The sequence below is a fragment of the Danio rerio genome, chromosome 17 (genome assembly GCF_049306965.1).
Source record: "Danio rerio strain Tuebingen ecotype United States chromosome 17, GRCz12tu, whole genome shotgun sequence".
Lineage (NCBI taxonomy): Eukaryota > Metazoa > Chordata > Actinopteri > Cypriniformes > Danionidae > Danio > Danio rerio.
In genome coordinates, this window is record NC_133192.1 from 33,106,631 (window position 1) to 33,122,500 (window position 15,870).

Below are 15,870 nucleotides of genomic sequence, written 5' to 3' on the forward strand. Positions count from 1 at the left end.
TAAAATCATCCAAATATTAACGTTGTTATTGGAGATCAAAATAATGTTGTCCTTAGACACTTGCTAGACAGAATTTTTGCCACCTGATGTCACGTCCTAAATCTAACCTAATATTAACGTCTTATGTCATTGTGTGTCTGTTGGGCAATAACTAAATGCACTACAGAATGTTATGTTTACACACACATCCATAAATTCCATGTAAATGCATCAGCTTTTTACAGAGTGATACTCTCGACTCACTATTTTAAGTACTTTTGAAAGGGCTACTTTTTACTCATACTTAAGAGTAATATTTTCAACAGATACTTTTACTCTAACTACATTTTTAAGCAAGTAATAAAACTTTTATCATGTATAATTTTTCAGTACTCTTTCCACCACTGAGAACCCCTAACACTGCATGTTTTGGACATCTCCTTTGTCTTTTACACTCATTACAGGCCTTTCGGTCTCTGCTAGTGAGCTGATGATCTGAATCAGGCTTGTTCAGTTAAGGAGACATGAAAATGTGCTGAGCTGGTGGTCCTCCAGGAATGTGGTTTAGAAACACTGCTATAAATGACAGTATTGAAGTTTAGTTCAAATCCGTATAATACAAATGACACTGCTGAAGTCAGATCTACTCCGCCAGACCAAACCAGCTACGCCAGAGGTGATGGTGGCAAGAAGCCAAAACTCCACCAATTGACAACAGTGAATAACAAACCTTGGGAGAAAGCAGGCTCAGCTGGGTGCGACCAGTTCCCCTCTGGCCAAAAGTCCTGGGCAGAGCTGCAGTGTGGATGTTGGAGGCTTGCCTTTCTGACTCATCTCCGCATGAAAAACTATATAAACAACGTTTAAAAAGCTTCTTTGTGCGTCCCCACAACCGTCAAGACAATTACTGAAGCTCAAGTTAATATTTATGCTTAGGAATTTGCATTTTTCCTAAGCATAAATAATAAATAAAATTAATTAATTAAAGCATAAATAAAATTTTTTTCATAAATGAGCTGTGGTCATAAGCACAATTTGGATGGCAGTGATAAAATCCAATGGAATAAGAATGCATGCAATTCATAGAGGATGAGTGAGTTCTGGCATTCCACAATATCAGGATTTATTTTATTTATTTGTTGTTGTCAGTCATATGGCGACCATATGATCATAAAACACCACTTTGGTTCAATCATTGTATCATTAAGATCTTCCATCAGCGGTGGCTGAGAGGCCGCAGTTATTAATGTAAATTATTTCAAACATTTCTCTGATAAAAGCTTCCTTTATATCATTAAAGCACATTAGCGAAAAAAGCAACCGTGGAGCACTTAGCAGTGGTCAAAAACGATTTCCAAAATGACTTTTGGACTGATTCCTGCTTTTAAACATGGGATTTAAATTACCGCGCACCCTTGGTGTTTGTCCAAAAACAGCTTCATTTTTGGAATTATTTTTGTACGAGGAGGAAAACACCCTGACATTTCAGATATCTGAGCAACAAAAAAAATTACTACCTAACCCCAGTAAATTGTAGAATCATCTTACACCCTCAAGTCAAAAATCTACCATCCGGATAGAGCTATAAATCTCACTTCAGAACAGTGGAGGAGATGCCACTTTAGACAACTCTCAAACACACATTAATATTGGCTCAAAGTCAAAGAGGAAACAGACACCAGTAACCACACCATATTAAGGAAAAACTTGTTTTATTTTAAAGTCTACAGTTACTCTAATAGGCCAAAAACATTTTTGACTAGTTTACGAATCACCTAAAAAAAACAGTTTTTTTTTTTTTAATCACCTTTCTCCACCAGTTCCCACAATGCTGTCCAACCTGTGGGCCCGAATAGAAGGCAGCTGTTCATAAGTGCTAAAGCCCAGCTCTGAATTCTGCTGGGGCAGCCGGAAAAGGAGCAGGTGGTTCTTCAACACCTGGAGAAACAAACAGACAACGTGTCAATGAAAGACACACAGCACCAGAAAAGGTGAGAACATCCAAGAGAGATATATAGCAGAGATAAAATCAGATTCTGGAAATGCTGGGGTGTCTTTCGGTACCTCATCTGTCAGGTAGAAGGTCTTTTGTAGCAAGTTCCGACGTGCCAAATCCACCTCCTAGATGTGTAAGTCAAGACAGTCATAACTCACAGCGAAATTACAAAACAAGACAACTAAGAAAGGCCATTCATCACCCTAGCTTCACTCCTCTGACATATTTCAAAACCAACCACTCAGTCTGGGATTTTGTGACAAAGCGCTTGCATGTATGAATAACAGTTTTTGGTGCGGAAAGAAAACAAAACATCAGAATTCACCTAGACTAGTATTGTGTACTGTATCAGGGGCTAATTACATTTGTCTGCTTTTTTATTGGCTGTCGCTGTGCATTTGCATGAAGTGTATTTGCTCTGTCGCATTCAATTGACTCAAATGACAACGTATTTATTTTTGGAGCTTGGTCTCCATTCATTGTACAGACAAAAAGCGGTCTTCCTTTGTGCTCCATGTAAGTTATAAGGATTTGTTATAATATGAAGGTGAATCAGATTATTTTGGGGTAAATGATCCATTTAAGGTTTTATCTAATGTCCTGTTGCTCATCATTAAATCATTTCATGCTTTTTGTTTTTACTGTGTAATGTTCTTGATAAAGTCTTATTGTAATTACTATTATAAAAACATTAACAATAGAATCGAGGGGTAAATTAAGTGGGAGTTAGAAATGTTGCTTTTAATAAGTGAAATAAATATAAATGTATAATATAATGATATAAATATAACAACTTTATATACATTAGAACTGCACAATACAACCCCTGGCAATAAATATGGAATCCCCCCTCTTGTTGAAGATGTTCATTCAAATGTTTAATTGTGTAGAAAAAAACAAGCACATACAAGCCACAAAACTATTTCCATTAAACAACCAACCTTCTGGCTGTATGAAACACTTACATAAAATAAAAGAAAGAACACTGTAGTCAATTACAACTGGTTTTACAGATCAAACAGAGGGGAAAAAAAATGGAATCACATAATATCAAAATAAAAACAACAAATAAAAACACCACTAGTGCTTTGTTGCACCACCTCTGGCTTTTATAACAGCTTGAATTTTCTGAAGTATGGGTTTAACTATTGACAAACAGTATTCTTCATCAATCTGTCTCCAACTTTGTCTTACTGCAGTTGCCAGATTAGCTTTGCTGGTTGCAGCCTTGTTGTGGACCAGTTTCTCTACTTTTCCACCAGTTTTTTTTATTGTATTGAGGTCTTTACAATTTGCAGGGAAAGTCAGAATTATTAGCCCCCCTGTTTTTTTTTCTTCCCCAATTTCTGTTTAATGGAGAGATTTTTTTAACACGTTTCAAAACCTAATAGTTTTAATAACTCATGTCTAATAACTGATTTATTTTATCTTTGCCATGATGGCTGTAAGTAATATTTGACTAGATATTTTTCAAGACACTTCAATACAGCTTAAAGTGGCAAAAGTTTTAAAGTTTAAAAGCTTAACTAGGTTATTAGGTGAACTAAGCAGGTTAGGGTAATTAAGAAAGTTATTGTATAATGATGGTTTGTTCTGTAGACTATCCAAAAAATAGCTTAAAGGGGCTGATTATTTTGACCTTAAAACGTTGTTTAAAAAATTTAAAACTGCTTTTATTCTACCCAAAATAAAACAAATAAGAATTTTACCAGAAGAAAAAACATTATTAGACATACTGTGAAAATGTCCTCGATCTGTTGAACATCATTTGGGAAATATTTAAAAAAAGAAAAAAAATTCAAAGGGGGGATGATAATTCTGACTTCAACCTTATGTTCTTCCTGCAGGAAAGTTTTTACAGATTTTGCCCTATGGCACGATGCATTATCATCTTGAAAAACTTTGTCATCATCACCAAACATCCTTTCAACTGATCACAAAAGAAAAATGTCCAAAATCTCAATTTAAACTTGTGCATTTATAAAGGATGTCATGGCTGTCATTTTCTCCCATACCTCTACCTGACATACAACCCCATATCAATAAGGATTGGGGAAATTTGCTTGTTTTCTTTAGGCAGTTGTCTTCATAAATTTCATTGGAACGGCACCAAACAAAAGTTCCAGAATCCTCACCCTGCCCAATGTAGCGATTTATCACTGAATATCACTCATATCCAGTCATCCACAGCCCAAGATTGTCTTTCTTTAGCTCGCTGAAACCTTGTTCTTTTTGTTTAGATGTTAATGATGGTTTTCGTTTGGCTTTACTGTACGCAAATCCCAGGTGATTTCTTACAGTCCGGTCACAGACATTGACTGCACTTTCTGCCCATTTGTTCCTCATTTGCTTTGTTGTGCAGTTTCGGTTTTAAAGGCATTTGACGTCTTCCTTAGTCTACCAGAAAGCTTCACTTCTACAATCTTCCCATTTGATTTGTACTTGGTCCAGATTTTAGACATAGCTGACTGGGAACAACCAACAACTTTTGCCCCATTTCGTGAAGATTTACCTTCTTTGAGAAGTTTGATAATCCTTTGTTTTAACTGACATCTCTCGTGTTGGAGCCTTGAGTTATCAATCAACTTGGTTTAACACTCCACTAAGGTGTGTAATCACTCTTTTTAACTAACTAATTAGCAGTTGTAATCAGATACAGTTGTTTTTTTAACTATAAAGTACATGGTGATTCCACTTCATTTTCCTCAGATTTGTGTGATTCCATATTTATTTATTATGTTTGATCTGTAAAAACAGTTGTCATTGACTACAGTGTTCTTTCTTTTATGTTTTTTAAGTGTTTCATACAGCCACAAGGCATGATTGTTTAATGAAAATAGTTTTGTGGCTTGCATTTTTTTACACAATTAAACATTTGAATGAACATCTTTCAAGAGTGGTGATTCCATACTTTTTATTGTATATCATTTCGGCATCAAAATCTCAATGTGTGGATCTGCCACAGTCACATCACAGGAACTGCAATGTCAAGTCTGGAATATATTTGACCATGAGCCACAGTTAAAAAACATGTTATTAGTGGAGTAATTGTAAAGTTTATATAATTCATCAGATGGCAAAGAATGTTGAAATTAATTTACAGTATATTATTTATAGTATAACTCAAAAAAGAATTACTTGCCTAGATACCATCGGCCTTATCTTATTTCAATTGTACAAAGTGGAAAAAAGTGCTCAAAGCATGTAAATGCCAATTTTATCAAGCACAAGATCCTTCTTTTTTTAACCATAAAAGTTTATCATTTTCATGTTTTGGGCCAGTAACTGTGAGAGCATTTCAAGCCAATTTAGAGCATTCAGACACAAGCAATAATGTTTGTAGCTTTAAGAACGATTAATTGTATTTATACACAATTAAGACTACAAAGTGTTGTTTTCATTTGATTATTCAGTCTCTGCACCTTAATACTGCTAGACTCCCAAACAACAATAAAGCACTGTTAATTTTATTTGTATCTTTGCTCTACTGCAGGGATTACCAAACTTGTTCCAAGAGGTCCAGTGTCTTGCAGATTTTAGCTCCAACCCCAATCAAACACACCTGAACAAGCTAATTATTATTATATATATATATATATATATAATATATATATAATAATATATATATATATATATATATATATATATATATATATATATATATATATATATATATATATATAATTTGATAGAAAATAAATTTTTGAGTGTATATACAATTAATTACATTTTATACAAAAGTAATAGATGAAGCAATTCATAAACTCTATACTCTAACACTACTCTTCCTATAGTAAAAATCAGTACAAGCTATTAAAATATCTGTTTTACAAGGCAGGTCACCCAGAAATTATATTTCTAATTTTCCTCACCCTCATGTTGTATCAAACACAATTAAAACTATAGCTAAAAACAAATATACTTGACAAAAAATAAGGAAAAAAAAATAAAAAAGAATTCTAAAACTAAAATTAATAAATACTACAATAGTAAATAAAAAAAACATGGAGCAATAAATGTGGTCTTGCTGTACTGGAAGTTTACCTCGGTCACTGCGTCCTGAGAGAAGATGAAAGCATTGAGGTGAGCAACAGCCACCACATAAAGCACAGGACACCAGTTTCTCTTCAAAGCTCCTGTTACTAGAGCTCGAAAATACAAGCGCAGCAGGGGCAAAGAGTCCTCCATGGGGGACGTGAACTTCTCCAGTGGAATAGGCAGCTGTAAAGGACAAATAAATCACATTTTAGGTGGAGACGGGATGAAATCAGGATGTCCATTGTTGTGTGTTAGAGGACTCAATACTGGACATTTTAGAGTAGGCAAAAAGGAATTGACTTTATAGCATACATTTTGTGTAACTGTAAATTTAACTACTAAATAGTTTAACTACAAAGTGCTTTGTGAAAATATCCATTAATTAGCAGGTTGTGTATTTTGTGATAAACAATTTTTTTTTCCATCAATTTACTTGAGATTTTTGCATTATGGGACATTGATCTCTGCTCTATTTAACTTTTGAAACATTTATTTTATTTTTTTTGCCATTTTAGTAGTTTGAAACTATATTGAATAAGAATAAATATACAGTTAAAGTCAGAATTATTAGCCCCCCTTTGAATTTTTTTTCCCTCTTTTAAACATTTCCCAAATTATGTTTAAAAGAGCAAGGACATTTTTACAGTATGTCTGATAGCATTTTTTCTTCTAGAGAAATTCTTATTTGTTTTATTTCGGCTAGAATAAAAGCAGTTTTTAATTTTTTAAAAACCATTGTACGGTCAAAATTACCAGCTCCTTTAAGCTATATTTCTTTTTGATAGTCTACAGAAAAAAACATGATTATACAATAACTTTCCTAATTACCCTAACCTGCCTAGTTAACCTAATGAACCTAGTTAAGTCTTTCAATGTCACTTTAAGCTGTATAAAAGTGTGTGGATAAATGTCTGGTAAAATATTATTTACTGTCATCATGGCAAAAACCAAATAAATCGGTTATTAGAAATAGGTTATTAAAACTATTTTGTTTAGAAATGTGTTGAAAAAAATCTTCGCTCAGTTTAACAGAATTGGGGGGGGGGGGGGGGTAAAGGGGGCTAACAATTCTGGGAGGCTAATTATTCTGACCTCAACTATATATATCTAATTAAGTGTAGTTTATTACCAGTAGTAGTTTATTATACATTTTATTTATTATTTAAGTCATATATTTTGGTGTATTTGATCAAAGCAGATGTATTAAACAGATGTATTTATTAAAATTATATTTTAGTCATCAAACAAAAAAAAATAGAAAGATAAATTCAAATTTACGCAAAAAAAAAAAAAATACAGACTACAAAATTTCAACTAATTTTTTTATATATTATTTGTTTCTCATGATTTTTCCAGAACATATTTGTTTGGACCATTTTCACAAGTTGTTTTGTTAGATTTGCTCCAGATTTTGCTTCAGCACTGACTAGTAATCCATTGTATATCCATTATAAATAGCAACCTGTACATATATTCACCTATTGTTAATCTCTGTTCATAGCTACAATCTATGAATACAACCTGTATATAATGTTCATAGTACATCTACCTGTAAATATATTACCCATTGTTTTTCTTCTTCTTGTGCATGTGTAATGACAACAAAGTTGAATCTAATGTAATCTAACCTAATATACATATACTATTTTTATATATATATACCTGTATATAAAATAGTATAGTGATGGATAGAAAGTTTCAGAGGCAGGGGGCTAAACTTGACTGACACAACAATCATTTTCTAACATGGAAAAAGTTTGTACAAGAACATTTACCGTGGTCTTTGGCGAGCAGTTTTGAACTCCTGAAACAAACTTCAAACTAAAAGCATTTTGGCCTGACATTGCTTGAAATGATGCCACACCAGTTCATTCTTCAATTTCACTCCACATAAATCAAGCCCTTCATAGGGTTCATATACATTTTACAGCCAAAATTGCAGGACTTTTCCAGGACTTTCATGATCTAATGTTTCATGTAATGTCTACATATACAAGGCATATAATAAGTAGGCTCACACGGAATCTGTGCGCGCAGAAATTTTTAGCCCATCCCTGAGTCTATTCATTTACTTAAGTAAATGTGTGTAAATTTATATTTATTCAGTTTTAATGATTTTCAGCAATATTATTGTCTAATATGAAAATGTTCATATGAATTATTTACAATACACTTTGTAAAGTAATATTTTATGTCTTTTAGTAGATTTATTATATGTGAGACTTGCTTAGTTTACCAAATACGTGGATCTAACTGAATTTGCATTGTAAACATTAAATAAAAAAAAATTATAATAAAATAAAATAAAATATATATATATATTTTTTTTTATTTAATATATTTCATTTTTAGTTACGATACAACCTGAAAATCATTCCACATAAATCTGCAGATGTTTTACAAAATTCCGTGCAGAAATAGCCAAAAAATGTCCACAGATTCAGTCTGGGGCTAATAAAAAGAAAAAATGCTCATTCAAATTTATTAAAGCATATCATAAAACATTAAATGTATTTTTATATCCATGTAAAATTCATTTAGATCAGGGGTGCCCAAACTGTTTCGTATAAAGGGCCAAAAACCAAATATCATCGAGAGCTGTGGGCCGAAGGTAAATATACCAATCTATAACTTTTTTTATATTTATTACATTAAGGCTGCAATGGGTGATTTCCCAATATATCAAAATGAAAAGAAAGCATTAATTTAAATCATATTAACTAATGGAATAAAATTTTAAATGACAACTTATTGCAATAAAAACAAACAAATCACATTTATAACACAGTGGAAGTCAATGTCGAATACACTAGTCAAGCAGAATTTGCCTTTGCCTTAATTTATTCATTAAAGTCTGGTGACAGTATGTATGATTAAACAAAATCTGATATAACTTACACCATTACATTTACACCATTTCATTTCAGTTAGCTTAGGTAATACAATAAGACAAACAAACAAAGGGTTACATTAAATTCGAATTGACAATCTTGAAAAGCATCCCCCTCATTCTCCCTTCTCAGATGGGATGCCGGACCAAATCAAAGATTACCATGGGCCAGCTTTGGCGCACGGGCCCTAGTTTGGGCATCTCTGATTTAGATAATGCTTACACAGCACTAATAATGTGAGAGAATATTTTTGGCCAAGGACAGAAGAGTCAAGACAACTAACCTATATTCAAATATACAGATATTTGGAGTTCAATGCTAAATACACTAGTCAAGCAGAATCTGCCTTGATTTTCGGGTGACAGTATGTATGATTAAGCTAAATCTGATTTAATTTATACCATTTCATTGAAACATTTAATTTTAGCTTTTAACAATAAAACAAACAAACAAACAATCAGTTAAATTAAATTTGAATTCTCGAAACATCCCCATCATTCTCCCTTCTCACAGCGGATGGCGGACCAAGTGTAAGGTTAATATGGGCCAACTTTGTTCCGGGGGCCCTAGTTTGGGCATCTCTGATTCATGCTAACACAGCACTAATAATGTGAGAGCATGTTTTTGGGTTTTTTGCTTAGGACAAAAAAGAAGTGAAGATACAGATATTTGTACTAATTTCCCTAGCTGCGTCCCAAGTGCATATTTATGCACTATTCTAGGACATTTTGTAGTGTAAATAAATAGTGTAAGTAGTGCGTTCACACTGAAAACTCAAAAAATAATAAGCACACTTAACGACCACAGCTTTGCTTACGTAGCGAAAGGGACTGAACTTTTGGCTGCTCATGTTGGATTACTTTTTTTTGGATTGCAAAAGCAAAATTCTAAAATGAGAGTGATTATAGTGCCTCCCAGTGGTGAATGCGGTCATACTCATAGCAGGTATTATTTATTAGTTTGGTCATTAATTTAGCTAATTTGGCAACCGACAAACATCACCAGGGAAACAGCTTGTATTTTCACTTAGTAAAAAACCATTAGTGTTCCATTTGAGACCACACTACATTCATATACTATGTAGTAGAGCTGTGGTTCTCAACTGGTTTGGTCATGGGAACCACATTTTTACATGGTCATCAAGCCGCAACCCAAATTTTTGGAAACTATAATATAATTTTAGGAATCATAATTCATTTGTATTTATTTGTTAATATACAAGTGGTGACAGATAAATTATTAGAAAATCACCAAGACTAACAAATAAACAATATTTTATTGCTGTCATTTAACAAAATGTATTAAATTATAGAAATATTACAAAGTTAAAACGTCAAATACTGTAAACTTAGGTTAGGGTAAGGAAAGGTTCAGTTACCATTAACTATACTGAACTGTCAATGAAACATTAACACTGATCCTGTTGAACAAAACAAACCAGCAAATTAAAGTAAAATGATTAAAATAATCATAACTTATATTATATTATATTATATTATATTATATTATATTATATTATATTATATTATATTATATTATATTATATTATATTATTCACCAGTTATTTGCTCTTCTGCTATTGTGTGGGCTTTCTTGGCTGTTGCTACACGGTGAGCACAGTAAGATGCACTGAGTGCCTGTACTTGTTTTGAACATGAAGATGTTAGGCACTTTTGTGATGCCCTCAGCTACTGGAGTCGTCTTTGAAAATAGTCCACAGGTTTGTTTGCCTTGGAACTGGGATGTTTGGTTTCTAAATGTCGTTTTAATTTTGAAGGTTTCATGCTCTCCTGTAAGAGCACCTCACTACATATGACACACTGAGGTTTTAAGCTTTTTTGTCGTCAATATATTTAAGTATATATGTATACTTTAAGTATACTTGCGATTCAAATATTTGTTGCTATAATTAAATTAAATTCCATGTCAAACGGTACGGTTGTCGTGCGCACATTTCAAAATAAAAGTCTGATATAAGCTAAATAATTAATTTTTTTTTTACTTTTGTTGGTTTTTTTAACTACACACTCCGTGACCCTCTGAAAATGTTCCCGTGACCCAAAAGTGTATTTACCAGTTGAGAAACACTTCTGTAGAGTGTTTAAGTGCATAAGTACATAGTGCATAGTGTGCCATTTGGGACGCTGGCAGCTTATGACTTTTCCAAAAGGCCTGAAAAATACCATGTCAAAATTCCATGAATTTCCCAGGTTTTCCATGACCGTATGAACCTTTCCTTTAACCAGTGCACAAATAACAACTAAAAATGTCTCACCTGCTGTAGAGAAACTCCCAGCGACCTCAGCATTCCCACATGTTCACCAAACACGGCCAGCTTCATGGTAACACTGTAGCGCCGCTGTAAAGGCAAAAGCACGAAGCAGCCAAACAGCGGGTCACCGAAAGACACCGCTTCATATTGTGCCAACAGAGCCGAGTACAGATCATGAAAGGAAGCCAATCCCGGTGGAGGAGAGCCCAAATCCAGTGCTTCAAGTTGGGCTGGCTGCGTCAGCCTGCGAAACAGCGCCCAAGTAAACTCCTGCACAGGCCTTTCCAAGAAGAGGTCGCTGGAGCACAAAAATACACAGGCGAGACGCGCAAACCTGGCCACCGGTGGCACCGCAGCGAGTGTGTGCTCTCTCCAGCTCTCCAGAAGCAGCAGCCATTGAAGGCAGTGAGTGGCAGACTGGACAGACCCCAGCGGAAGAGACTCAACCTGCTGTCCGACAGACAGTCCTGATCTCTCATAAAGACTGATGAGAGGTAAGAAGGGCCAGTCTGAAGGCAACGAAGGCCCGGTTAGTTCAGGAAGGAGGTGAGATTTGATAAATGGCGTTTGGCCGAGATACCGGTCGCGGGAAGAGTGGACTGAGGGCTCCATGTGTGCCAGGTGGGACAGGTAACAACCGCGGATGGAGGGCAAATGATGAAGAGCGTCGCGCAGCAGGGCGCTGACTGCAGGTGAAGTCCTGTCCTGGAGCTGCAGCTCAGCCAGTGATGTCACCTCTGGGTCTCCACAAGCACCCTCTCTAAGAATGGGGGAAAACAGTTATTTCAGTATTATAGCATACAGGCTCCCACTTCAAGCCAAATATTACATGCCATGACTTCCTTTTCATTCATGACATCAAATGAATGAAATAACTTGCGGCTGTTCTGCTTATTTAATAATGATGTAAAATTATATTTAAAATGAAAGTTTGGTTTTGGCATATGTGTGTACCGTGTATATTGACTAAGTATATATAAATACACACATGCATGCATATATCTATGTAACAAAATTGTTTTGTATATTTTAGTTTTTGTGTATGAGTGTATTTCACATATATAATACATTTACATAATACACACATATATATTCTGTCAAAACAAACTTTTATTTTAATCTTTGCCCATCCTTATTTTTTTTAACTTAATAATATAACTTAATTTAACTTAATTTTAATTTTGTTTTAGCTTGAAGATAATTTTGCACGACTTTAATATCCACTTTGAGAACAACAATGGACAATTTAGCTCACACTTTGAAAACAACTCTGAAGTACTCAATGATTGTGTGTGGCTGTGAAGTCCTCAATAGTAGTTTTACAAAAATATTATATTTAGCTTTTCTGTCTTCTACTATTTAACATTTAGTGGTCATTTTGAAACCAAAGCTCTTAATATTATCCAAACATGTTTGGCTTAGATAGTGTCAGGTGACTGCATTTGACTAAAGTGGGTTCAAGTTGATGAAATGCTGAAAAAATAGTTTAACCATAACAGTAGGCATGAAAACAATGGGGTGGAGGGAGTGGTTCAATTTTACGATAATTGAGAGATTTGAGGATTAATTTTTGACTGTGGACCACAAAATCCTTCATTAGAATTCAAAATTCTATACATCGTCAGAAAGCTGAACAAATAACTTTCCACTGATGTAAGGCTATTAGGATAGGATATGACATTTGACACAAATATTTTAAATCTGGAATATATGGATTCAATAAAAATCTAAACATTAAAAATATCTCCTCACCACAAATATAACAGCAACTTTAGATAAAGACGTTTTGATATTAGAGTAACATGTTAAAAATTATTGATGAAAATACTGGAGTTAAAAAGTTGGTAATTGGTTAAGATAGGAAAATCTTTTATGCTTACCAAAACTGTTTTTATTTAATCAGAAATACATTTAAATCAACAATATTGAGAGTTATTACAATTTAAATAATCAGTTTTCAATTTTCAAATTATTCCTTTAAAGGTAAAGGAAACACAATTTTTAGTAGCTACTAGTCTTCAATGTGGCAAAGCGTTTTTCAGAAATGATCAAATCTAAAAATCTATCAAAATCTAATATGCTAATTTGGAACAGTTCGTGTTATTGATACATTTTTATTTATTTTGTTATGAACATTTTTCTCCATCAGTATTCTTTGATAAATAAAAAGTTCAAAATAACAGCTTTTATTTTAAAAAAATGCAGAACAAAATACAAAATAACACAAACTGGTAATATTTCAAATAGAAAAGAAAAATATTACAACTAATAAAAAACTAGTAAAACCGTGAACTGTTTATAGAAATATCTTCTTCATTCTGTCTGAAACATGCAGTTTGCTGCTCTCTTGTGAGTATGATGTGAAACTACAACTTCCCTAAAAAGGGAATTAAGATGGCAGAGTGTGACAGTTCACATCCATGTTATCATAGTGTAGTTTAAAACTCTTTAACTCTTTAAAAGTTCAAGAAAATTAGAAACTGAATAGAAATGAACATCTGAACAAACATAGTTTACAATCAGAATACCCAGTCAAGTCCTGTGCAGTTTGGAGGCTGGAGTCAGTGTGAACTTTAGAAATGCATTTCAGCTTTTATCTTTTATCTTTAGTGCAATTAAGCCAACATCAGTCCTTTGCTTAAGGTACATATGTATATTATATATGTATTACATATTTGCTTACGGTACATATTACATCAAGGCAACATAAATGATCTGAGATCAGTCAAATAACTTCACAAATTTCTCAGTCAAATTTATCTTTACTATTGTCAATGTTTATATAAAATGAAAATGGAATAAAATGGAAAAAAAAAAAAGTTGGTCAGAATTATCAGCCCCCCTAAATTATTAGAGCCTTTGCTTATTTTTCCGCCAATTACTGTTTATTGGAAATTTTTTAACACATTTCTAATCAAAATAGTTAATAACTCATTTCAAAATAACTGATTTAATTTATCTTTGCCATGATGACAGTAAATAATTATGACTAGATATTTTCAAGACACTTTGATACAGCTTAAAGTGACATTTAAAGGCTTAACTAGGTTAATTAGGTTAACTAGGCAAGTTAGGGTATTTAGGCAAGTCATTGTATAACGATTGCTTGTTCTGTAGACTACAAAACAAACTAACATTACATGTCATTTCAACTTATCTGACTAAAAACATCAAGATAAAAATTTGTATAACTTAAAAATTAAAGTTAAAAACCTGATAATTTTAAGCTAAAGTAACATAAAAGACACAACATAAAGGCATAGAGGGAAACTTACGGGAGGAGGCTGTGGCTAAAGGTCATGATAGACATGAGTTCATGAGCCAGGTGTTCAGAGCCAGGCAGCAGCCATGACAGCAGAGCCAGAGACACTTGGTGGAACAGAGAGGCATGTTTGGCCACTTCTGGGTCAACTGGAACCTAAACAGAATTAGGTCACAGTCTAAAAATTAGTTCAATGCATCAAATCTTTTTAAACAAATAATCAACTGATTTTCAAATAAAATCAGCACATTTAAAGCTTTTTATTTACATTCAATAGTGTTGCAAACCAATCCTAACAGTTGCTGTTTTTGAATGCTAATCTTTAAGGAATGCACATGTAAGATCTTACGATAAAAAAGGTCCTGAACCCAAAGTATAATAATAATAATAATAATAATAATAATAATATTATTAATATATTTTTATCCCATTTAATTACACTATACATGCATGGATCAAAGATGAAAAGGGGTTTTCATGCTCAAAAATAACAGTGTAATTCAGTGAAAAAATGTTTCATAGTACACTCGAATGTGTCCTGTTTAATTGTATTTCTTTCCAGGTATAAAATGGTGACTTTCACACTCTTCTTTGGTAACACTCAGCTAAAGTTCCATTAGTTAATGTTGTCAGTCAAATTAGAGCAAAAACATTGATATTAAAATACTTAAAGGTGCAGTAGGTTATCTGCCAAAATGCTAACCGGTTAGCATAACATCTTTAAAACACAGTCCCTCCCTTGCCATCCAAAGCCACACCTCCTGAAATCACGAACGCGCACATTAAAGATGACAGTAGACAATCTACTAGATCATGTCATTCGCCAGTTGGAAAACTTTATAGAACTTTCTAATACAACAATTCCCAACAAAAAACTGTATTATATCTAGCACGTTTTCACTTGTGTACAAACTAAACTTGTCATAATGTGCAATATTTCATGTATGCAAGGATCCCTGGTCTCACTCTCTCACAAGCTTTGTCCTAAAGCGGCTACTGTATGCTTAGTGGTTGGCCAGCGGCGTGCAGGAATTACATTTATTACTAAGCCATACTTACATGCTATTTCAGAGTGAATATTCAAAATAGCATGGCAAACAATACAGAGAGCGCAACACAGGTTGTCAATGTTTAAACATGAACCAATGTGATGTCAATATTACACCAACTTCAGCTCAGTAAAGCAGGCTAGGTGGAATAGCACTGTTTACTTATATTTTGTTATTAAACTAAATAAAAATCTACATTATCGATGCTGTAAAAGGTCCCTTATGAAACTGAAAATAGTCACATAAATCTTTGGCCTGAAGGTTTCAGTGGCTGAACAACACATCTGTGCATATAACCCTACTAGTAAAACAAAAACTCTACATCAGCGTGACTAAAATACATTTGAAACATAACATTATCTGTCTAACTGAAATACTTCAGC

The 15,870-nt window shown here is 33.5% G+C and overlaps 1 protein-coding gene across 1 annotated transcript in view; it reads right to left on the reverse strand.

The window, feature by feature from the left end:
- Positions 1 to 1,674: 1,674 nt before the first annotated feature.
- rpap1 (RNA polymerase II associated protein 1) overlaps positions 1,675 to 15,870 on the reverse strand; it is a 45,062-nt gene continuing 30,866 nt past the window's right edge. The window contains exons 21-25 of the mRNA XM_003200358.6: positions 14,452 to 14,594; positions 11,180 to 11,936; positions 6,020 to 6,196; positions 2,044 to 2,100; positions 1,675 to 1,917 (exon numbers count right to left, since the gene is read on the reverse strand). Coding sequence (XP_003200406.3) covers positions 1,783 to 1,917; positions 2,044 to 2,100; positions 6,020 to 6,196; positions 11,180 to 11,936; positions 14,452 to 14,594 — 1,269 coding nt within the window. The 3' untranslated portion in view covers positions 1,675 to 1,782. The remainder of the gene's footprint in view (positions 1,918 to 2,043; positions 2,101 to 6,019; positions 6,197 to 11,179; positions 11,937 to 14,451; positions 14,595 to 15,870) is intronic.